Source organism: Rhinopithecus roxellana, chromosome 2, assembly GCF_007565055.1.
Source record: "Rhinopithecus roxellana isolate Shanxi Qingling chromosome 2, ASM756505v1, whole genome shotgun sequence".
NCBI classification, from domain to species: domain Eukaryota; kingdom Metazoa; phylum Chordata; class Mammalia; order Primates; family Cercopithecidae; genus Rhinopithecus; species Rhinopithecus roxellana.
Window position 1 is genome coordinate 93,404,554 of NC_044550.1, and position 26,607 is coordinate 93,431,160.

General features: G+C 33.6%; 1 protein-coding gene across 2 annotated transcripts in view; it reads right to left on the reverse strand.

Moving 5' to 3' along the window:
- NAF1 (nuclear assembly factor 1 ribonucleoprotein) overlaps window positions 1-26,607 on the reverse strand; it is a 40,398-nt gene that overhangs the window by 8,087 nt on the left and 5,704 nt on the right. The window contains exons 3-7 of one of the 2 annotated variants that reach the window (XM_010375947.2): window positions 15,823-15,916; window positions 13,294-13,376; window positions 7,732-7,892; window positions 4,735-4,786; window positions 758-860 (exon numbers count right to left, since the gene is read on the reverse strand). In XM_010375947.2, the coding sequence (XP_010374249.1) occupies window positions 758-860; window positions 4,735-4,786; window positions 7,732-7,892; window positions 13,294-13,376; window positions 15,823-15,916 (493 nt within the window). Of the gene's footprint in view, window positions 1-753; window positions 861-4,734; window positions 4,787-7,731; window positions 7,893-13,293; window positions 13,377-15,822; window positions 15,917-26,607 lie in introns of both variants that reach the window. The other variant, XM_010375948.2, reaches the window with a different exon arrangement.

The window sequence follows — 26,607 nt, forward strand, 5'->3', positions numbered from 1 at the left end:
TTTTCTGTTCTTGTGATAGTTTGCTGAGAATGATGGTTTCCAGCAGACGCACAGATATTATGCTCAGTGGCAAAAGCCATTCCCTAATCATACTATATTGTATAACTTCACTTATATAATTTTCTGGATATGACAAAATATATGAAAATGGAGAACAGATTAACGGTTGCCATGAGTGAAGGAGGGGCGGAGAGGTAAGGACATGGCTGTGACTATAAAAAGGCAACTGGGTAGCTCTCTGGTGATGGAAATGTTGTATAGCTTCATTGTATCCTGTCAATATCCTGGCTGGGACAGTGTTCCATATATAGTTATGCAAGATGTTGCAACTGGGGGAAATTGAATAAAGGGCATACAGCACCTCTCCTATTATTTTTACAACTGTATGTGAATCTACGGTTATCTCAGAAAGTTTAACTTTTTAAAAAAGGTAAAGGGAATGCATGTTTATAAATAAGATACTGTGATTTAGGGGTTCATCAAGTACTTGATCACGGAAGCAAATAGGTATCTTAAGAAAAAAGTGCTGACAAGCACAAGTAACAATGTTTAGTCTGTCTGTTACCCCAGGAAGCCATTTTTACTGCTTAAGTTCATAAAACTACCACACCTCCTGCTATGTAACGGCTCTAAATGTTAGCAGGATGCTAGGAGGTAAACAGAGAAAACCCAGATGTTTCCCTTGGCTTTATTATTGATAAACTTATATAGATGTAAATGAAGATAAAAAATGACTATATATATCGTATTCACTCACCTGGCTCATTAAATTCAGATTTGAGTTTTTTCCGGCCTTGAATCTGAGATTTTTTCCTCTGTTTGGCTTCTTTTTCTTTTTCATCATCACTGAAATCTAAGGCCTTGCAGAGAAAAGTATATAATAGGTTTATATTACATGGATTTGCCAATTCAATAGTACATACTTGGAGGTGAAGAAAATAAGCCTATTATTAATCACTGACTAAAAAAAGTTGCCTTTTTGATCCTTAATATTTTCTATATCTGAAGTAGACATGGTAGAAAAATAAAGTATTTTTTGATAAATGCTTAATGACACTTTAATTAACACAGGTCAGTAATCAACCTTCAGATATGAGTCTGACTTCCAGTTTAGACTTAAGATTCATCATAGTATCAGATGCAAAAGAGTGCCAAAGGTAACAGTATCAAGGACTAAGCAAATTATATACATTATCAGAGCCAATAAAAAATGGAAGACAATGTTCCATAATTCATTCATTCAAAATACACATCCAAGCACTGTTCTAAACATTTCACAGGTTCATTCTTTACAGGTTTACCATCTTATTTTTTAAATATAATTTTAAGTATATAGTAAGAGCTATAAATAAATGAGGGGAAAATAAGGGTATACAAATCATGAGGAAGCTATTTAGACAGGACCATAGGCAAAGACGCTGTTTTTTTGGTACAGTGGCACGATCTCAGCTCACTGCAACCTCTGCCTCCCAAGTTCAAGCGATTCTCCTGCCTCAGTCTCCTGAGTAGCTGGGGTTACAGATGCACGCCAACCTGACCAACATGGCAAAGGCTTTTATAAGCAGATACATGAATGATCCAACTCCTAAGAGGAAATTATTTAAAAATTAAAGGTGGTAAAACTCACATGCAACTAAGAATTAGGATTCATTCTTATAATCCACCAAGGAAACCAAGATTTATGAGCTATTTACCTTTGACTGCTATGGTATCTACAGTTCAGGCATTTTATTATTCTATTAACGCCAGAAAACTTTTATTATATTCCATACAAAAAATATATGAAAGCAGGCCCACTATGTATGGATGGATACACATTTAAAAAGAAGAAATAAAATGTATATGAAAGTCTTTGTATGTAATTTTCAGTATGGCTTCACTGGAATACATTCTAGATCAAATCCTCCATCAACAGGAATCCATACACTTCAGATTCTGAAATCTAATTTGAAAACATGAAATAATTGTATGCCTTCTAATGCACTATTTCTTATTACTGAGCTTAATGGGATAAGATTTAAAAACTCAGGTTAAATCTGGTATCTGACAGACACTAGAAAGTATGGAGATGAGATAGAAGACTCCTTTTTCTGAGAAAACAGATTAAATGTACAATGAACGAGTGCTACGACTTAATGCTATGTTATTATAGTGCTGGAAAAAGAGAAAAAAGGAAAAGGAAGGCTTCTTGATATGGATAACCCAATAGAAACACCTGAATGAGTTAGCTATGAAAATAAAGAGAATTTTCAGGGAATGGAAACAATACACACAGAGGCATGACAGAACATAGTATACACAGAAAAGAAAAATGGTTCTGAAAGGTAAAGTGAAAGCTGCTTCTTCTTACACAGCAAAACCAGAAAAGATAAAATTGGAGAAGCTAATAAGGAACCTTATTGTGCCATTTTAAATAATTGAACATCATCTTAAGAGCAGGAGGGAGGAACTAAGGATTTTAATTGGGAATAGTTTATTTCAGAGATTACTTTGGTAGTATTTTGCTATCACTCCTAAAATCAGAGAAAAATTCACGTCTCTTAAATGCAAATTAATTCATGTTTCCATTCGTTAAATACATTTATTCAATCATAAAGTATATGGTGGCATATTAAAAATGGCTATGAAGATGAATATGATACAACCCTAGGTAATTTTTAGTTTATTTACACAGTCCAATATTTCATAGCACATAATTTCTCTTATTTTCCTTTATGTAAGCTTTCTATTTTCACATCACATGATGTTTCTCTTTTTTCTCTTTTTAAGATTAAACCTCACAAATTTCTAATTTCAATCTATGATCAACACCAGGCAATAATTCTATACTACAAAGTTTCACCAACAAATATCACATAATTAAATCCCAATATACTTAATGATCCAGTTCTAGCTACTTGGAAAAAACGAACACCATGAACTAGGTGAGATGTAATTTGGCAATTAACCTAGTCAAACCAATTTTACGAATAACTCACATTGCTGTAATTGGTAACTTCAATGGTTAGGTCAGAAACAACAGGGATTCATTAGAATATCTGGATTTTGGTTGGGTGCGGTGGCTCATGCCTATAATCTCAGCACTTTGGGAGGCAGAGGGGGGTGGATTACTGGAGGTCAGGAGTTCAAGACTAGCCTGGACCAACATTGTGAAACCTCGTCTCTAATAAAAATACAAAATTAGCTGGGCGTGGTGGCATGTGCCTGTAATCCCAGCTACACGGGAGGCTGAGGCAGGAGAATAGCTTAAACCCGGATGCGGAGGTTGGAGTGAGCCGAGATTGTGCCACTGCACTCCAGCCTGGGCAAAAAGAGCAAAACTCCAACCCCCACCCAAAAAAAGAAAAAAAGAATATCTGGATTTTACAAGAAATATGTTTTGAGATGTTTATGAATCTCTAAACATTTTAAAACATGTAATTCCAGTAATAAGATGCTCTAGATGCTCTAAACTTAATTCAGAACATTAAGTGAATATTCAGAGCCTTAACTGAAATCACATAAATACACAGACTTAGAAAACATAATTCCATTTTAATTCAGATACTAAGCAAGGCTCATTCACTGGTTAAGTGATTAATACCTGTACAAAACCCTCTTAAGTGGGCATAAACCTGATTCATACCTCAGTAAAATTAGAAACTAACACAGATCATGATTTAGCATTGCTTTAAACATCTAAAATGACCAAGGTTAAATCTCTAACTATCAAAAATCTGTAATACTGGCTGGGCAAGGTGGCTCATGCCTGTAATCCCAGCACTTTGGGGGGCGGAGGCAGGAAGATCGCTTGAGGGCAGGAGGATCACTTGAGGCCAAGAGCTTGAGACCAGCCTGGGTATAGTGAGACCCCCATGTCTATATTCGTTAAAAAAAAAACCAAACTGTAATACTGAGAAAACTTCATAAGAACTGCCAAGAAAGTTTTTAAAACTCTCCTGTATAATTTTTACTTATAAAAATAATGATATACATTTTTATTTTATACTGTATAAATACATGCTATTTTTAAGAAATGAATATATTCATTGTTGTAATTCAAAAAAAAAAACCCTCAAGATAATCTGCTTAAACACTTTCATGGAATGTTAACCAAGTAATCCTATTAAATCATTAACTCATTTACATATTATTCCTAAATTTACTACACATTTCTAGGAAGACTAGATTATCAAGTCACCTTGGGGCATAAAACTATTGTTTTGCTGATGTGGACACAAAAAGAAAATCAAGGTCCCTTTTTAGAAAGGTAGTTATATCGTTAAAAAGTAGAGAGTTAGGTACCTTCCAATGATCTTGTGCTTCCAATGATCTTGTACTTCTAAAAGGGCCGCTTACTACTACTAAAAGCACCATGTCTTCATGTCCCATACAGTGGGTGTATTTACTAAACTGAATTAAATTTTTTAAAAATAATGACAGCCTGCCTTTATCACACATCAACAAAGTTAACAAAAATAGCAAATTACATTGTAAATGATAAGGTGATAATTTTTAAAATACAACTAAATGTAACTGAAAAAAGTTTTTTTCTAAACAATCAATCAAAACCTTTCATTGAAAGGTATAAAATAGTCATCTAGGAGGGTGAGAGAATACATGGGCTAGGACAGGAGAAGGCAGTATGGCTGCTAGCCAGTATTAATGACTTCCCTAACAGCAAGAATGATAAAATGTATAAGACTAAGTCCTGCCCTACTTTATAAAATGTTGCATAAAAAGACTTATACTTACCTCTGGTGGTGGTTCCTGATCATTCTTCCACGATGCATCTGATCCCTTATCCCTGGGTGGGGTGGGGATGGGAGTCAAAAAAGTATTTATCACAATTCTGTTAAGTGCTTATAACTTAAAAGTACAGAAAATAATGAAGGACATGAGTTCAACCTTTAATTTTGCAATACACTTATATGTCTTTTACCTTATTTCAAAAGATGTGGGAAGCTCCTAAGAAAAACACAAAAGTTGGGCAAATATAAATATTAGGATTAGGGAATTGGAATGAGAAGCCAAGGCTACGGTGCGCAGTGGAAAGCAGATGGACAGTGCTTTTGATTTTTGTTTTCATGATATTTGCAGTTTTCACAAAACTCAGTTTTTAAAAAAAGGCTTATTTCACGCCAACCGTAGATCGGAAGTTGTTCCATGTGCGAAGTATACAAAAATGACTATGAGACATTCCCTTTTCAAAGATTTTACAGGTTTAATGGCAGAAATATCAATATGAATTATTTTCTCCTCAGTTTACCTGAGGAATGTCAGTAATCCTCTATGAGTAACCAAGGCTTATTCCAACACTGATTCTCAAAGCAGAGAGGGTCAAATAAAGGCTAACTATGAATAGTTTGAGGAAGAGGAAGAGGAGTTGCTTTAAAGATTCTGAAGGACAATATAACAACTGGCATGTGTGAAATGTGTAATTGCAGCTGAAAATCAACAATTTTTGGTGGAGAGTTTTAGACTTTACAACCAACAGAAGTACAGACATCTATTATGAGCAGTATAATTTGAGAAAGCTCATTTTTAATCTTTTTAATTTTGTTAATTTCATAGTTTCGGGTACTATTTTGTTATTCCATTATGTTAAAATATCACAAAGTAAAATATTACAAAGCATTAGGACTAGATGTCCTTATTGTTTTAAACTAGATCTCAAAAATAAGATTCCCAGGAATTAAGGCCATTAAAATCAATGTACAGATGTCAGTTTGCTGGCACAACATGAAAGTTGTTAAGTTGCTTTAAATTTTTGATTCAGAACTTTGACATTATATATGAGCCATTATCAATGACTTTTCCATCACTTAAAAGAAAAAAAGCATTTCCTCAATTGTCATTTCACACATGAGCCTTAAATACAGCTCCGGTATTCCTTTCTGCATGCATGACATCTCATGATCTGGACTGCTGTTAGCCTGGAATCACAGACATAAATGGGAAAAATTCCCCAACTACTGCGTCTCTTACAAAAAATCAAAATCTACTAAAGGAAAGATCAAGCAACATTTCAAAAGGCACTTTTAACAAGACAGTAAGTACATGAGAAACTAAGATCAAAATAACCTCATCAGAGAACAGTAAGCTTGAAAGGAACTGAACTTCTCTACCTCAAAGACAAAGTACTGCACCGAGTTCCCATGACAGATGCCAAAATGCAGTCTAGAATACAACAGTTTTCCTGGGGGAGGGAGGTTTCTGAAATATAGGCCTAATTTCCCAATTCATTGATTTACTACTACTTCTTAATAGAAGAACTGCAAATCAAAACCAAAGACCGAATCTATTATTTAAAATCTATTTAAAAACCATCTTCAGAAAACCTCTTCATCTGTTTTAAGCTAAAATACTCTATTCGTTAAAAAGCTGCATATATGGCATATCCACAGCAGTATCTTTATATTCAAAAGAGGATGAAATGCTAAATATTTAAAGCATTTTAGAACATATTAATATCTTGAAGGCTTTGTGTCTATTTAATTCATCTTTCTTGTGTTACTTAGGAAAATAACCTTATGCAATCTGAAGAATAACGTAGGCAAAATATTCCTCCAGATCTTTATGTAGATTCTTAAACATGAGTTAAATCAATTACCAGGACCAAAATTTTCATCTCTGAAATAAATGAAATTTGGTGACCTGAGACTTTATTTAATATGTAAGTGGCATAAGTAATCTTATGCCATGCAACTGGGGCTGGTACCTTTGACATAATACCAAAGTTACTCAGTGACCAAAGCTCCTTTGTTTTCCTGCAAAAACAGCATCTATAAAAATCTATCGCCTAGGTTTTAAGTTTCCAATAAAAGAAGTGCTAGAACTAAAAGGAACTTCTGTGTCAAACTGAGTGCAAAGTCTTTCTGGATTTAACCTTCCCCCAATCTTTGGCAGTCTTTTCTTCCACTCCCAATCTGAAAATATTTTTAGTGGCTCATATTCATTACATCATTCGAAAGCATTCAAGTTATTTTTATTAAAAAAAATCTATTCTACTTAAATTCATATGCTATTTGATGATATAAAAAATTAAACAACATAATTATAACAAGTTCAACTGATACAAACAGATCTATGACTAACAGCTGGCACCAGCTAACATTTGAAAAATATTCAACCAATGGGAGCAAAAATATACAAAAATTGCTGGTCACATGCCACAGAAATCACTTAGCATTATTTGTAGAGAAAATGGAGAGCACTGGTTTGTTGGTTAGGTCAACTCCATACACCATGGCTTTCTACACAATTCTTCAGGGACATGTGTTAGTTGTCTCTCTACAAACTTACAATTTATAAGCAAAATAAAGAGATATACTCATGTTTTTTTCCTCTTGAAAATTAAGTTTCATTGAAGAGCAAGGTCTCTAAATAGAATCCAAAGAGAATTTTACTTAACTGAAAAAAAAGTTATTAAGAAATGATAATAATATTAGTACTAATACTAAAATAGCAAGTACATTAAAAAAAGTATATAACGGAAAAAACACTGAACTAGAATCAGCATACAAGGCTCAAATGTGCTCTTAATGGCTGATCATTTCAGTTTTTGCAAAAGATATGAGTTCTACGTACAAAATCTGAAAATAAATTGTAGGCTTCGAAGATATTCTTAGGAAGATAAATGAATTCTTTGCAAGAGAGACACAATATAACTATAAGAAATTACATCACTGAGAATTATTCTTAAAATATAAGTTACGTAAGTGAAGAACAACATGGCAGTAAAGTACTTACTGTTTAAGTTTTTCTGTGAATATATATTGGGTGAAATCTTTCATTGATGGAGCAAAATACATAGTCTCCTTTATTTTAATACCTTTACTTTCAATGTGATCTGAAGAATTAAACCGTAACACATAAAATGGATGTGCAACAGGTCCAAATATCTCAAATATCTGTAATAGAAACACCAAGTCCTCTTTTAACATGTAAAATAACTATTTGAAAAGTTAGCAGTGTTTTCTTTTAAAAATCCCACTGATAATTGCTAGAACAAGGTAATTTTGTCAATGTTAGGGCAATAAAATAATTTTTTATTTATATTTATGTCATTTTTACATACTCAGTCTTCATGTATTGATTAAAATGCACTCGCTCATTCCAGATTTCCCTTCTATGAATGTAAAAACAACAGTAACAAGTTTGTTCCTCACCAAATTCAAATCTTTTTGGTGGTACCAACTAGACGCAAATTATGTTTTTTTAAATTATTGTTCATTTAAGTTGTAAGGTACAAAGAAAAGGATTATAACTGGTAACTTTTGAGAAATGACATATGTATACATTTGGAATCATCAGATGGGAAATATAAAAGCAAGCTTCTGACTTCAATAGGTGTTAAATCACTTTTGCTGTTTCCATAGTGTCAGGAATTTTGTAAAATTAAAGACTTTTTCTAATTTAACAATAATAAAGTAGAAGTTATTTACGTTTAAAAAACACAAAGATGGTGCAGCCTTTAACATTTAACTAAAAGAACTGCTTTTAGCAGAACCACATATTTTATTTCTGAAAACTCTTTAAGAATAATGAAAGGAAACCTCTTGATTTCAAACTGTATTTTCTTCTCAAAATACGTGAATTAAAAAATACATTTTCTGGCTGGGTGTGGTGTGGCTAACGCCTGTAATCCCAGAACTTTAGGAGGGGAGGTGGGTGGATTACCTGGGGTCAGGGGTTCAAGACCAGCCTGGCCAACATAGTGAAACCCCGTCTCTACTAAAAATACAAAAATTAGCTGGGTGTGGTAGCAGGCACCTGTAATACCAGCTGCTCAGGGAGCTGAGGGAAGAGAATTGCTTCACCCCAGGAGGCAGAGGCTGCAGTGAACTGAGATTGTGCCATCACACTACAGCCTGGGGGACAAGAGCGAGATAATATATGTATATTATAGAGACAAGATCATGACCAATGCCAGTACAGATTTTTCCAGTCTTTTTTCTAATATGTTTTTTCTTTAAGACCATACTGTAGTTTTGCATTCTGTCCCTTTTTAAAAACCTAAAGTTGTTCTATGTTATATTCTTTGTAAGTATAATTTTAGCAATTATAAAACACCTCTTTACAGACTCAGAACAACTTATTTAACTTCTTTCTTTCTGTAGGACATTTAGGCAGCTTACAATTTGTTCAACATAATACATGATGCCATGAGAAACATCGTATACATAAATCTCTATACTTCAGATTTCCTAAAAATTGATTTGTAAGGAGGGGAAGTATTGAAGCTGAAAGTACGATAATTAACACTAAGGCATAAAAGTTTTAATGGAAATTACTAAATAGCTTTCTAAATAGCTTGGATCAATTTATACCAACTGTCTTGAACATGGTTGTTTTATCACATCCTCTGCACATTTTATGATCTTTAGTACAGCACTGAATCTTTTATTCCTTTTCACTAAGGCATAAAACAGCTCACCTATCAGGGCACCACCATTCTGAAGATATGTGTACTCTAAAAAGAAGTAGTGACATTAAAAACTATTAAAATGCCAATGTATTATGAAATAACACTAACAGCATCACAAATTTAAAGCTTTAAAAAAGTGTAAAAGCAAAAAACTTTAAGAAAATAGCAAGACATTTGCTTTGAAAAGGTTTAGATAAATCCAGTAGACCTCCTCCAGTAAGAACTGTGAAGGACGGAAGAGGTGTACTCAGCACCACTCTTACTGGCCTGACATAATTATTGTAGTCTTACTGTAGTCTATTGTCTTATTGTAGTCTATTGTAGTCTTATTGTAGTCTACTGACATAATTATTGTAGTCTTACTTTCACTTAAAATTGTCTTAAAAACAATTCACAAGTTTAATTCCCTCAAATATAGGCAAACCCAATTCTTCGTTTGGGCAGAGATTAAAAAATACCTTTTAAATTTCCTGTGTATCCATTAATATAAGGTAAAATAATCAGTGTGCAACCTGGTACATAGACTGTTTCCCAGGGATTTGTTTCCTAGATAGCACGAATCCATTTCCTAAGTGTGAAAAACGATTTCAATGGAAAAATTCCTTGCAAACTTCAGGTCTGTGCAGTATGGTTTGAACTAAAATATAAGTGACATTCAAAATTCTTGGACAAAAGCAAAGCATAATATTTTAGTTGACTGTTCCTAGGTTCTGAAGTGTTTACGAGCCACAACTATAATGAAATCATTATAAAGTTTTAAGTAACATAACATCACAGGCAGTAGATAACAGGAAGCCATACAATAGACAGTATGTGACATGAGCCAATACTAATAGGTATGTTACAGGAAAATTTGACCAAGTTCACATAAGCAATTTAGCTAATCCAGAGTAGAAAATAGGAATTTAACAATATTTTAAATCACCATTAGCTTCTGAGTGTAGAGCTTAGATTGACTAATACCTAAGAGCTAAACTGTAAAGAGTAACTTGGGACACAGCAAAGCTCAGGCTAGCCCACTTCTCCTCATACAGCTCCATATTCCTTCTCGGTCATTCCACCCAACTGAGGGGATTTTGTAACTTCCATACTACCTGATTTAAGACAAAAGCAAAGGAAGTAAAAGATTGTAAGGAGAGTATAAGAAATTGAATTTGGAAAAGTAGCAGCTGAGACCTTTACTATGAGGTGGGTAAGCAGCTTTCTTTATATCTTTAAAAATGGTATATATTCTGTAGGTGTTCATATACAAATTTAATCCAATTGATGCTTTATACTTGCCCTGTCATTGAGAAGTGGTTTCTTAGGTATCCTTTCACTTGGCTCTAGCTGATAATACTCGCCATTTTTTACTCAAAGGCATCATATTTTTGCTACAAGATCTCCAACGATTCCTATCACACACAGAGGTTAATATACACCATAACAACAACGTGGTACAGCTATAATGTAGGGTCTGCTGGGAAAAGTAACTGACAAGCAGAGAAGATATAGAGTGCATGCAGTTCCCCAAATTCCATCCCAGCATAGGATGGGCTTAAATGTTCTGTATGCACCATGGCAAAAGTTTCAGTGGCATAGAAGGCCTGTTTGAGCCAGCAGGCTGGACATGCACAGACAATACTGCAAAAGGGAGAATGAGCTGTACTCTCCTCCCCCTCTCCACACACACACACACCATGTCACAAACTTATAAGTTATCTAGAGGGGGCTAGGTAACTCCCAGTTTTTCTATTACCTAGGAGGGGACTAGGTAAATCCCAGTTTCTCTAAGTAACAGTAACTACATCAAGGAATCTCCAGGACTAGGAACAATGCTGGCAGGCTGTGCCTGTGAAGGGCCAAGATTTGCATGCTGCCACCTGGGAACAGCCTTTAAAGAATGTCTCTCCAGGTAAGCCAGCTTTGGGCTAAACTGCCAAAGGAGAAAGGAAATGAGGAAATGAACCTTTACTCAACATTGTCTTTTATCAATCACTTTGTGCTTTTTTCAATTCCCATTAACAAAAATGAAGAAAATACAGATAGAGTATTCTAATCTATTAGGTAAACTGATCATTTCAATCACTGTGTGTATTACTGTATCACAAGTTACCTTGAAATATGTCATGAGAACTGATGGGGTGGGGAACAACACTCCATCAATATAATAGTCCTCTAGAAAATCATCATATCCTACCAAACAAGACAGTAATACAATCTTTTAAAAAGGAATCAGTAAAAATTTCCTACCCACTGATATATGAGAAGGAAACAGATTTCACTAGTTATCAAGAGACCTAGCAATTATTAGGATTAAAGGGCAAAGGTAAGAATACAAATCTGAGACTGTCCTCCCTTAATCAGTGGGGAAGGTAAAGGGAGGTGGAAGGGAAATGAACCTGGGTTGTAATCTCATCCATTTCAGCTTTGTGACTTTTTAGCAAGGTTTCTCAAGTTTTAAAATACAGGTAATTCTACTTCCTTGCAGGGTTTCAGTGAATTTAAAAAGATAACATAAATATCACTGTAGCTGATTACTATTGTGTTACTGAAGAGGGAAAAGATGTTCAATGGCTTGTTATTGAAGGTAAAACTAATTTAGTATTTAGATAAGACATGCTAACAATCTAAAAGGTACTCAGTTTCATATTGTGCTTACTGGTTTGTTTAACAAATACTTTCTAATCTCTACTTCCACTACTATTTTGGGGAATCATTTCAAGGCACTTAGATTTATAATCAAGTATTTTTCAAAGACTTGTCACATACTCTTTCAAAAGCATTTATAAGGCATTCTGTGTAAAATTAGAAATAGATTTAATTTTTGTCAACAGGCTTATGCCATATAACTAAAGTTAGAGGTGTAAATGTTATATTTTAACTGACTCCTTTCAAAGTTAAATGACAGCTGAATATTAATATTATTAGTCACATTTACAGGTCTAGAAATTCAAATGTAGTGGAAAATACAAAAAAATGCCTGTTTAGAGGTTTTAATTTAGCAAAGTGTTGAGTATTTTCAGATTAAAATTGTCTTAAGTTAGGTACTAAGAAAAAAAGACAACAGTCATTAAAATCACAAATAGCTCCTTTCTTGTTTGTATTCAACTCAATACACATTTACTTGGCAAAAATAATTTCCAAAGAACTGTACTAGGTACAATGGGGAATATCAAGGTGAATAAAACTGTCCCTATTGCCGGGAAATACTTACTTAGTATTTATATTCTTGATTTTAGAAAGTTATTATGTCTTCTGCCGACCAGTCAGAATTGCCTACTTGCTGGGTAAAGTGCGCAGTTTTCTATATTAAGGTGGATGTGCAGGGTTGTTATATCAGAAAGATGTTAAAAGGGACCAAATCTTACAGTAATTACTCAAGTGCACATATTTGTAATTCCCCAAGATGTTCTTACAGTGACAATTCACTGCTGTCAGTGAAATATTTTTCTATTTGGAAAAGATTCCACACTGAGCTTCCACCTGAGGAAGTCAAAGTCTGAAAAGGCTGAGAGCCACTATTCAAAGAAGCTCACAAGACAAAAATGCTTAAGAGCTATTATACTATGGGAAGTCTTCTTCACTCAGCTGGGTATATGGAGGGTAGGAAACGATGTGCTATGCATTACGTAGACTCACTGCCTAGCAAGTTATCTGACAAACACTAGGAAAGAATTCTATACATGTGTATTTAATAACTCATGCGGCAAAGAGTAATAATCAGTAGTAAACCAATTTACAGACAGATATGAAGTACTGAAGGAAATCAAGAATGTATTGAAACTAGAGAGCTCTAGATTGTCCATCAATTAAACTAAATAAACTCTTCTGAGAACTGATGGGGAAAGTCAGAAAAAAACAATAAATAGAATAATTTGTAAGATTTGAAATGTTTTACAAACCTTTCCTGCTGCTTGTCGATCACTTTTAAAAATTACAGTCTCCTCATTAACTGGAGGTAGGTTAGTCATAGATTCAATTATTACTGAAAAATAAAATAGATTACTTCAAGATTTACTTAGAAGAGAATGTAGAATTTCAATGAAAATCTAAGCTTTAATTCCAATATAATTTAAAATAAAATTGAAGGTGGGATTATTACCTCATTAACCATTTCTCTTCAGTAAACAAAGTCTACTTATTACCAAATAGCACTGGGAAATGTTTTATACTTATTTTTAACATAAAAAGCTACAACTCTAAGGGAAAAAAATTAAAATACAAATCCTACAGAAAATCTGAATCATCCATTAAAGAGTCAACAAATTCAAGCTATGCACATATTCTCAAGTAATTTTTACCAAAAATAGTGTAATCACGTTTAGTTGTAAAACTGTTTTAAAAGAAATTAGTCTTCTTTCTCACTCTTAAAAATTCTTTTCTACGAAGCACTGTTTAGTTAATGGTATACAAAAATGTTAAATAAAAGGCTTCACAAAAGCATCTTCCTATGAAAAGAAGAAGTAAAAGTGCTAGAGCTCACAGTAATTTTTATCATTACATGAAAATTCCCTCCTCAAAAAGCAAAAGCATAATCTCCAAATCTCCAGTTCTTTTAAATGACACAAATGTTAAAGAACTGATCTACCATAACAAAGAGAACACACACACACACACACAAACACACTCTCAATAAATTTTCAGAAAATCAGAGCCACAAGTAAGAACACTTTGTTACGTTACACAGATAACACCATGTACACTAAGGGAATAATCAGTAGTAAACCAATTTACAGACAGATATGAAGTACTGAAGGTACTTTGGGAAGTTGACAAGGAAGGATGGCTTGAGCCCAGGAGTTTGAGACCAGCCTGGGCAACATAGCAAGACCTCATCTCTATTAAAAAAAACAGTACTTCCGAATTCCAAATATACACATAAGCAACAGATCAAGAGGCAACATGTTCTGAGTTAAATCTGCAATAGTAGCATGTACTGATTTTGATCCATTTACTCTTTATTCCCATTAGGTTGAGAATTTTTTTAGTCTATGTTAGTCAAAATAGTATTGTTAAAAATGCAAAAATGACATGCATTATTCCATGTATGTCATAGTTTACATTTTTTTTTTTTGAGAATCAACATTATGACCTAAAATTTTTCTGTATACATCAAGTCTAATACTTGTTTAAATCATACTAAATAATCAAGAAATTACTAGCCTGTTTATCTATACATATTATTAAATACCATAAGATAACTCTAAAACTAGTAAATGTAATGATTCCAGAATCATGGAAAGAATTTTAATTATTATTTTTGAAAAGAAGATTCATTTTAATCTACATTTCTATTAATAAACTAAAAAAGTACAAAATCAGGTAAGTATTAATTTTTTAAAATATCAATATAGACACTGTTAGAAAAAAGTCAAAAGAAAAAGTCCTATTTCTATCACTGACTAACTATACAACTGGTCCTAAGAGCAACTGACTTGAATTTTTCTGTTTCCTTAGGTCCTGTGGAGGCTGGTGGGCAATCTAGGTCCTCTTCACAGTTCCAAAATCCTATTACTTTGTCAGTCCTGAGTTCTATTCTCCGGCATATCCTACTATGAGTTAACAGTACCTGCATTAACAAAAATCTCACATAACAACCTCACACGTTGGGGCTAAAGAAATCTAAAATATTAAGTTCTCTTATAACTCAGCAGCTTCATATTTCATGCCAATAACAGTATTAAATCACAAAACTTTCTTATGTGTTTTTAAGACAAAATCAAAGGTGCTCCCCCAGAGACATCCACACTCTAATACCCTAATCTGTAAATACATTACATTTTTAAGAACCTTTGCAGATGTGATTAAAGTTAAGGACCATGAGATAGGGGAGATTATCCTGGATTATGCAGGTAAACTCAATCTAAAAAGTCTTTAAAAGCAGAGAACCTTTCCACGTATGGTTAGAGTGAGGTGAGATAATGGAAGAAGGCTCAGAGACAGACGTTACATTACTGGCCTTCAGGATGAAGAAACAGAGCCAAAAGTCAAGGAATGTGGGCAGGCTCTAGAACCCAGAAAGAGCGAGGAAATAAGATTCTCCCCTAGTACCTACAGAAAATAACTCAGCCCTGTTAACATCTTTGATTTTAAGCCCACTGAGACCCACATGAGAACTGTATAACAAAATTGTGCTGTCGTAAGTCACTAGGTCTGCAGTCATTTGGTATAGCAACATTAGAAAACTAATAAACCAAATCAAAGGAAATTTCGGAGGAAGTATGTCAGTAAAAGCAGACATTTAAATTTTTATAAAGAAACTGTATTTATATATAATTTTAGTATATGAAAACAGAATTTTATCTCTTCAAACTTAATGACTATAAAGTGTTAATTACGTATGTCTAAGAAAATTTACTAGTCAAAAGTCACTGATTCAATTATTAGTGTGTGTTTGGATATAATTTTTATTAATAAAATTCTTAACATACCTAGTTGTTCGATAATACTTGAAACCATCCCAAGAGGCTTTAACTCAATATCTTCAGGCAGAATAACAGTGAGTTCTTCAACAGAAGGCAGTTCCTATAATTAAAAAACAAAACAAAACAAAACATTAAACTTCCTCCAGCTTCAACAACTTAAAAAAAATAAAATTTCCATTTAAAGTGCTACACATCTCTGAAAATGTAACATTAAGTGCTTAGAGCATCTCTTTAATGTTATCCTTTTAGTGGTTGCAAAGACTTGTGATAGTACTTCCCTCCCTCCAACATTTTTCCACCTAAGTGACTCAACAGGTCTCAAGTATACACCCCAAATTCAGTTAGACTAAGAATAGACGTAAGTACTATTCTAGATTCTTTCAGTCACACTTGAACAAGAGACTACCTACTTCCTGTAAAAAAGGCTATTATCAGCCAGACACATTCCATTTGAAAAGAAATAATTCTACTGGTAACTATAATTTTTCCACAGAAGTTCTTTTAGCTGTCTTGTTAAACTGGTTAATTAATTAGTTTGACTGTGATTAAATAGAACACAGAAGCAGCAATCTTTTCTGGGACTGTGTCAAAAAGAGTTGAATGGCCTTCATGAAAAAGGAAATGACACCTATCAGTGAAATATTGAAATCCTGAAAAAAGAACGCAGGCTTTAGCCTATAAAAACTATGAAGGTGTTGCCTGATACCTTCTCTATCCAGGTTTAAAAAGTAAGTTTCTTTACACCTAAAGATTTCTCTTTTCTTACCCAGCTGCAAAGTGCATCTCAGTTGCTATGGAAACTAGATATTGAAGTACAGATGAATCTGAAGAGAAATCTAAGAATAAATCTGACCTTAGCCTTTAGATTAAAAACACAGCTTTCTGTTCTTGACCCTTGCCAAATGATATAACTCTCAGAAGGAAGCTTTTCCTCAAGATGGCTTGAAGTGCAAAGACCCTACCAACGGCATTTTAGGAGTTCAACTGGGAGAAGGATAACTTTTCAAGAAATGTTGGAAAAGATGTGAAAACCTACATAACACGAAGTATACTGCAGATGAATGCATCTTGAGTAATCATATTACCCTATGGAAACTTAAACTAGGTCGTTAAAATCATTCAACCAGAGTTGATAAGCAGACATGTAAAATACATTTTGTTTCTGGGATATGCTATTTTCTGATAAAGGATTACTTATGGATAGCAACACTACGGGTCTCAACCAACTGATGCAGAAGGAAGTCAGCAACGTGCCTTTGTATGGTTAGTCTGCCTGGTGTTAGAGGAAATTATTTGTTTTATCCATCAGAATTCTTATGAGTACTTTTAAAGAGAGAATAACCACTTACCCTTTCATCATATTAAACATGGAAAGCCTTATGGAAGACCATGGTCTGAAAGTGGTTCACGTGTGTATCAGAATGGAGAAGGGAGCTTAGTTGTTAGAACAAATTGTGACATTAAATAGCCTTTTTACAGAAGTTCTTAGCTAAAGAAATCTCACAATAATTTTGGGGGATTGCAGAGAAGAGGACTTTAATGATATTTCAGAGGACAACTGTGAGAGGAGTTTCACATTGACTCTGGTTCTGGGAGTTGCTCCTCTTGTAAGTGGCAAATGTCATTTGCTAATTCAGAAGTACAGTGATAAAATCTGTCCCATTGCCTGGCCATATTATAAGATTTAAAACAAAAATTTCATTACTTTTGGATTGGGATAAAGCCTACTGGTTGAATATTCTCAAATAAATAAGTGCTATTTAACCAGCATGAAAGGCCCCTGGTTTTATATTTTCTATTATGAGGAATAAAGGTCCATGTAATAATTATTTATGCTTTGATATAAATCTAAACTGATACTGTTTTGCTTTTGTTGTTTGTTTAAAGTATAAAAGTAAAACATGTTCCTATTTTTACAAAAGGAAAAACTCAAGCAGTATGGAAGGATACAAAGTAAAAAAGCAAAAATCCCCCTACTTTATTCCTTTCAACCACCCAATGCCAAGCCCCATAGATAGCGAATGTTAACATGTATCTTTCAAATACATTTACAATGCAGATAAAAACTTGAATTCTAACTTCAAAATATTTTTTACTTAAATAAAATGTCCATATTTTAATACAAGGTATCCTTTTTACCGATCATACCCTACACATCTTTCTATACCAAACAAAAACATATATCTAATTTTATTTAAACACTTAGGATATTCCACTGTATCAGTGGTACTATAAAACACTAGCCGCTTAACACAACATATATCTGCCCTTTTAAAACTTTTGCCACTACACACAGTGATACAACATTCTTTTACATATATCTTTGTGTAACCCCTGTGATAGATTATTTTGAGTGGTCCTGATAAGACTAAAACATGCATATTTAAAATTTTGACAGTTACTGCTAAATTTCTTCTTAAACAGTGACATCAATTCACATTTCCACAATGTATGAGAGACTTCCCCACACCCTTGCCATTACTAGTAAGTAAATTTTAAATCTTTGCCAGTCTTATGAATATAAAATAGTATCTTGCTTTAATTTGAATTTCTTCATAAGGAAGAGTGAACATCCTTGCATGTATCCTGGCCATTTTTATGTGTGTTATGAATTGCTTCTTGTATAACTTTACATATTTTTGAGGGCTTATCTTTTTATTACTTCATTAAAAAAAAAAAAAAAAACCTTTGGATGTTCAAGGACATTTGTCTTTTATCAAATATGTAGCAAATATCTACTCCCTTACCCCACAGCATGTTTTGTAGCTAAAGAACTTAAACTAAACTATTTCAGTTGTTTAGTCAACCTTTGGCATTTTAATTTTTATGTAGTCAAGTATGTATATATATATTTGGCTTTTGAAACTTGTGTCACATTTAGAAAGGTCCTCTGTATCCCAAAATCACTTAAAATTAACTATTGTTTTCTTGATTACTCTAGTTTCATTTTTTTAATATTTGCATATTTGGTCCATTCACAATTTTATTCTTGTATAAAAGTGCAGCAGTGATTGGCTTTATCTTCATCCAAACTACTAGCCAGTTATCCTGACATGCTGTAGAATAATCCATCTTTTCTCTCACTGATTTGAAAAACAAACTTTAACATATACTAAGTACACTTATATATTTGGGTTTTTTACTGAATCTCCATTCAATTTCACTGATCTAGTTCAGTGTCAGTACTAAACTATTTTAACAACTGTGGTTTTCATAAAACAATTCAATATTTGAGATGATGAGCTGGTTCCTTTACCCACTCCATAAATATTTTTCCCCTTGGAATTTTTTTAACTGTTCTCACATGTTTATCTCGCTACATTTCAGAACTATTTTGTCATATTAGTGTTATTGGTATTGATTGAGATTACACTTAGTTATAGTTGCCTTCATAAAGGGTCCTATATAAGTGCTTAGGCTCATTCCAAGCTATTTTATATATTACTCGCTATTATAAATTCCTATTTAACATATTTTATTACTATTACAAATAGACCCTTTATAGGGTATTGCTCGAACATAAGAAAGCATCATGCTGAAATTTACTTTTAGTAATTTTCTTGTATATTTATTATACAACCATATTTTCAAAGAATAAGTTGTTCTTCTTTTCAATATTAGTACATCACGGCTTTCATTTTTCAGATGACACTGGTTGACAATTCCAGAATCTCAAATACGAAACAATTGTGATGACAGTGGACATCGCTAACAGGAATGTTCCAAATCCTAAGCATAATGATGCATTTTTATTGGAATTTCTTTTTAATGGGTTAAGAAAGTATCCATCGATTCCAATTTTAATGAAATTTTTAAAATCAGAAATAAGTATTGAGTTTCATCAAATATTCTTTCATCATTTTGAGATTATTATAACGTAATTTTCTATAAGTTGAGCAGTTCAGTCTACAGGGTCTGATGAAGTCCTGATGTTCTGCTCTAAAGAGTACCAGAAGACATCCAGTATGAGGAAGATAAGCAAAAATATATAAAGTCAGATTATTTGTAGTCAGTCAAGGACTCACAATTTTGGTCAAAAACAGAGTCTGGCAGACCCTCTTAGTTCCTGTTGCTGTTCCATGTTTCCAACCTATGTACTAGAAGAATGAAAAGTTTTGCCCACAAAGGTGAAGGTTCTCTGATTTTAGAACCAAACTTGGGGAAAACAGACACAGACACTGTTATCTGAAATCACCACCATATTTCCAATACCAGTTCAGTGATGCTAGTACTCTGTAATATAGGAATGTACAGTTTCATGTGCATTCCTAAAAAGGCCAATGATGGCATTAAGTTGCCTCTTGATAGTAACGAATCTACCTATAAAAGTGATGCACATGAAGTCTCACCCCAAATACTCCACAAAACATAAAAGGTATATAAAAACTAAATAGTATATACAAAATACAGTAAGAGATAAGTGAAACCATCCTTGTACAATTCCAGGTTAAGAGCCTGTTACAGAGTCTGCTTTGAAAGTCCAGTTAAATGAAGCAGTATATACTAATTTTGAGAAAGGCACATATTTGGAGGTCTGAATTAAGGGAAAACAGATCTATTTGTTTCTTTTAAATGAGCACGCTAAGAGAAGAGGACAGGCTGGGCACGGTGGCTCACGCCTGTAATCCCAGCACTTTGGGAGGCTGAGGCAGGCGGATCCTGAGGTCAGGAGTCAGAGACCAGCCTGGCCAACATGGTGAAACCCCATCTCTACTAAAAATACAAAAATTAGCCGGGCATGGTGGTAGGCACCTGTAATACCAGCTACTCAGGAGGCTGAGGCAGGAGAATCACTTGAACCTGGGAGGCACCACTGCACTCCAGCCTGGGTGACACCGAGATCGCACCACTGCACTCCAGCCTGGGTGACAGAGAGAAAGACTCTGTCTCAAAAAAAAAGAGAGAGAGAGCGAGAGGAGGACAAAGAGGAAAAAAGAATCCAAATGCCAACAAGAAGGCACCCAAGAGATGTGCTTTCCATGAAAATGTCTGGCGGGTTCAGAGAGAACTTTAAAAGGTTCGAAGGGGATAGATCCCTGCAAGGTATAAAAAGCAATTTCCCTTGGCAGCCATGTCAGACAAGGTAAAGCTAAGATTTTTGTCTTGATCTATGAATGCCAAATGTCACCATCTCTTTCTCAACTAGCAAATTGAATCTACTGTATCACTACCAAGCCTAGTCATTCTTTATCAAACTATCCTGCTGCTTTGCTTTTTTCTAAACACATTGTCATCCAATATTTCTGTATTTACTTAATGTCTATTTGTCTAACTACACAATAAATCCAACCATAATAAGGACTTTTTTAGTCCCATTCACAACGAGGACCCAGTCTTGTTCATTGCTATAGCACCCAAAAAGATGGTTAGCGCATAGTAGGTATTTAGTATTAATATATATATATTAAATGAACTAACCTACCTCTTCAGCCCAAGCTTAACAAAAATCTCAAAAGTCAGTCTTAGTCTGAGCAGAAATCAGATAATGAAAATATAACCCGATATAGAATCCTCAAAGAACGAAAAAGGCTTGAACTTAACCTTCTCAAAAATAAAATTTAAAAGCCAGGCTTCCAAGGAAGCTTAACTGCCTAGGATTGATGCATAGGTACCTCTGGGTTGCAGCAGCAAACATTATTACAATTATTAGATTAACATTTGGCTCCCTGATAACACAGCTGCTGCCCCTCCTATGATAATGAATAAATCTCCTCAGATACAAAATCTCCTTTAAGGAAATAAAAATCAATCACTTTGTTTTTCCACATTTCAGGGAAGGGTGTAAATGTGTGACAGAGAAGAGAAACACAGACACACTCCAATAAAGGGGAAAATATGGCCAAAAAACATACTGTGGGACCATTCTGGCAGTGCACAAAAGGTATAAACAATCAGATGTAAAAGGCATAAAAGGTATAAACAATCAGATGTAAAAGGCAAACTGAAGGTAGAGGTGATAGGAGAGGCCTGGGATAGAAAGACCTTCTTCATCACCCATAAGCAACAACCAAGGGTACTAAAAATAAAAGAGAAGGCGATTTACTGCAGATTAGAAAGATTAAAGTATCAGCCTGGATACCCCACAACCCTTGTTAGAAGAATGATGAGTAGATAGGAAAGACTTTTTATTTTATTTACACAATATTAGATAAAAATTTAAATTTAATTAAGATTAAATAAAATTTAAAATTCAGTCTTCAGTCACACTAGCCACATTTCAAGTAAGACGGCACAATATAGACATCCCCAACACTGTAGCTCTATTACACAGCACTGCTTTACATTCTCACATATCAAAAAAGCCCTCCATTACAAAACAGGTATTAATAATATCAATTTATTTCTGGCCATTAACACAGGTATAATTTTAAGACCACATTCTAACAGCATGCACCATATTACTAATGAAGTCTTAATGATAACCTGAATACTCTACTTGGGAAATGAAGATGTGTGATAAATGTATATTTAAATTTTATTGTTTCCCAAAATTAAAATGCAACAAAAACCTGTTCTGGATGTACATTATCTGCGATTAGAAGTAACTACTTTATCATACAAATAAAATTATTACAAATGTTTACTAACAAAAAATCAAAGAACAGGAAAAAGTTTTTCTGGATCCATTTATTCAATACTTCTATACATAACAAAGAGTAGAAAAGGAAAGGAAGAAAACTATTTCATTCACATCATTAGCAAATGAAAAGCCTGCATGGAAATAAACATTCCCAAACATCACAGCATTTGGCAAATGAACTACTAAAATTCAACATACTAAAGAAGCTCGACCATTTATTTCCTACACACTACACAGTTCCAAGTCAAAGGCTTTACTGAGAGGCAATATAATCCAAGCAAAAGCAATTTTCAAAAGCTTACATTAGATGATTCATTCATCCTTCACTTTGAGAAAATATGCTACATGATTATTATTCAGAAACTAAATAATGCGAAAGTCCAAATGACCAGATTCCAATGTTGCTATGCAGGTCTCCACAAATACTAAAAACACAGAAGTTTGGAATGTATCTATTACTAGTTCAGAATCTGTTCGTCCCCACTAATATGACTTCAGACAAATCTCTTTCTTTCTGGTTTCATTTTTCTTACCTACAAATAGTAAGGAAACTGAACAAAAGTTTGAAACAGTTATACAAATGGCTAACAACAATTTAAATATCCAACTGCATGTAATCAAAAAGGTAACACATTAATACAGAAATTATAGACTAGATTCTAACAAAACAATTACCGTGCTTCTGTGATAACAGATATTCATAATGATGGCATTAAAGAAATTCAAGATCCTAACCTCACTTCTGGAATATCCATGAAAGAGCAATTATTGTCTGTGTTGTAAGATTATTATATTTCAATTTTCTAACATCTGTATGGTCTACAAGGTTACTCAGTTAATCAAAATATTCAAAAGAGTACCACATAACATTAAAAATCCATCCTATTAAAAATGAAGTTATAGACATAACAGTCAAAAGATGGGTGCCTAGAACTTCCAATGCAAAAATGGAAGGAGCTAATACGTCAAAAGTGGCCCTCTGAGAAGGTAACATTTATAATTTACAACACTCTTGACCTTTCTAGCATTTGTGAAGGCTTATTGAGCAAAAAACAGTATCAGTAAATTGATGACTTTCTAAAGCAAAATTATATAAAGAACCTTCAGTAGGATTTTCACTCACAAATATGGGAAAAGGACAGCAGAGGTTGGTGGGAGAAGGAATCAAACATTCCAAATGAAAACTAAACCTTTTTGGTGTCAGTTTGGGGAGAATCGAGAAAAGCGAGGAAGGTGGAATGAAATTATCTAACCACTTTTCTCATATTACCCAACACAGGACATGCACGTGGCAGCCAATTAATTACCTGATGCTATTAGGTGAGCCTTCACTTTTCAGATATGGTTGGAAAGTAGGATCCAATCACTGGAGTACTGAGAGCCATGACTGAATTTTTTTTTCTCTATAGCTGGTAAAACATATTGGAAAAAAAATGGATTAGGTCTGTAAACTCTGTGTCAACTATGACCATACTTAACATGTAGTCTAATTCATTAACTTATTCAGTGGAAGTAATTTTACAAGTTTCCATGAAACTCAGCTATTTATCACCAGTAAGCATTAGTCCCCTCATTAATTACCCTATTGTGTATGACACTAAACTTAAGACACAGAGAAGTCAATTAAAAAATGAGGGTCAACATTTCTTTGAAGTGTCTTGAGATATTTCTTTTTTAAACGAATACACTATTGTCTTGTTTTTCTCTAAAATTACTGTTAAGAGAAACAAAATTCATAAGAACACCTTCAAAATTTAATTTGTTTAAATATAAAACTATAATCCATCTCAACAAGGAAAAAACCTCCAACAATGAATATAACTTTAAGCCTATCTTTTATGTTAATTGAGTCCATAGTTCATCAACTTTAAGACACTAATTTTATATATCACTAAGATAAAAGGACTGCCAAATAATTGTAAAATGCCACGGAGTATCAGCCCAAATTTTTCAGAAATCCTTATCTCCCCTTCCACTCAATCCTATCACTTCTTATGTGCAGTACACCATTCATCTGACATTCAGCCATTAACTCCCTGGTGTCGTTTTACTTTCAGCTAAAGTGTGTATGCTCACTCTTTAGTTTCATTGTTCTTGAACAGACATTTGTCTTTATCTTCTAAAGCAATCAGTAGAATTCACTTATTAGAAACTACTGAGGAATGGGGGAATCTAAAAAATTGAAAGCTTCTTATGTGATAATTATATATGTATATACACAGGACATAAATGGATACTCTACTGAATGAGACAGTATTTATTTAATATTTATGGAATCATTCATGCCTCACATAAGCTTTACTGAAATATTCTGTAAAATATAAAACTTTAATTTAAAAAATCTATTAATTATTTTTGAAGAACACTATTGAATATTAATGAAAAATGATCTCCTTTAAGTATATAAACCATTGCTTAAATAACAAGCACTTTGGGAATGTTAATAAGTGCTACCAAAGTGTATTCAAAATGGAATTTAATAGTTCAAAATATACATATAGTAATAAAAGCCTAAGTTAAAAGAGGCCTGCATTCAGGACAAAACTTATAAACCAAGTTAGGTCTTGAAAACAATATATTCAATTGATAATTACTAAGTGTAGACCAAGATGCAATACAATTTCATATATGATGGGAGATCAAACAGGCATGAAATATTCTACTGCAACTTCTAACTGCTTGAGGTGGTCCAGATATTTCCATACACTCATGTTAGGACATTTTAGAATGTGTCCACACTGCCACAATCAGGAGAGTAGAGTGTACTCAACCTAACTACCAAATGTACTTATTTTATGAAATAAGCAGTCACCAAAGCATGACAGCTAAATTTCCCCCAAAATTGCCAAGAAATATTAATTTTTTTTCTTGGTCATGCTACATTATACGCCTAAATACACATTATTATCCCTATTGAAGTATTATCCATTTCTTATCTCCAAAAACATTGTGCTTATAATTTTAAAATGTTACGTGAAGCTTTTCAGGTTTTCAGAAAACAATGGGCACTAATTTATAAAACTCATTTCTGTTTAAGACTTTAAAAATTATAATCCCAAACGTTTTGATGACCCTACATTTTTAATTACACTTGATACATTTGAATGAAGAATTCAGGGCATAAATGGCTGAGAAAATTGTTTAAAAAGAACCTCAATTTTCCAATTCATCGAAACACTAAATATATCCTATGCGGCTCAATGTAGTTCCAAAGCTGTAATATGTACGCTGCTTACAGTGACTGTGTAGGTTATATATAAACCTTCTGAGCATTAAAGAATTATTTATGTCTAAAAGAATAATTTTATCTAAACTTATTATTTGCGACATTATGAAGAGAGCCACTTAAGACTCTTTTTCACTGCCACTATAGCTCACTAGCTCACTAATTCCTCTTTTACTCTCTTCCCCCTTACCATACCCTCACATTAAAAAAAAAAAAAAAAAAAAAAAAAAACTGGGTTATAACCACATCTTGGGATGGCGAGATTTGGTTATGACCTAATTTTAAAAATTACATCTTTCTAAGGTTTAAGAACAATCATAAAGTTACTTCACTGTAGTTCTCATATACCTAAAGATCTGCATTGTACATAGTTAGATCACAGAGATCAAACAACCCACAATGGAAAGATTTAAAGGGATAGATCCAGAGAGGTGACATTCCTGCTTGAGACACAGACTAAATGGAGGTAAAAATTAAGCTAAGCATGCCTAAGTGACAACAGGAAACTGTTAGAAAACACTTCAGAAAGTGGCTGGATGTAAAATTGGGTTAAATCAGGCTAAATTGGGCTAAATTGGGCATGTCTATGTCCAGATCCCTGAAGGTCCAGCACAAATTCTAAAATTGGTTTTAACTATTTGGCACATTTTAATTTGTGTATACCTTTTAGCAGAAAAGTTCATTAATTTTCTTCAGAATTTTGTTAGTTAAATTAATAGACCACATAGAGCTTGAAGCTCCATCTAGCTAAGATACACAACCTCCACTGCCTAAAAGTCTAAGTGACATATCAGGAGGCCTGAACAAAATGGCACATACCACACCAGCTAGTACTAGTTGTGGAGAGGAGACACTTCCCAGAAAGAATGGATTATCATTAAAAAAAAAAAAAAACACTAAGTTAAATAACAGAATTGTCCCAAAAGTAAGCAAGGAAATACAACACTAATAGCCAGTTCATGGGACACTGAAAGCAAAAGACGCC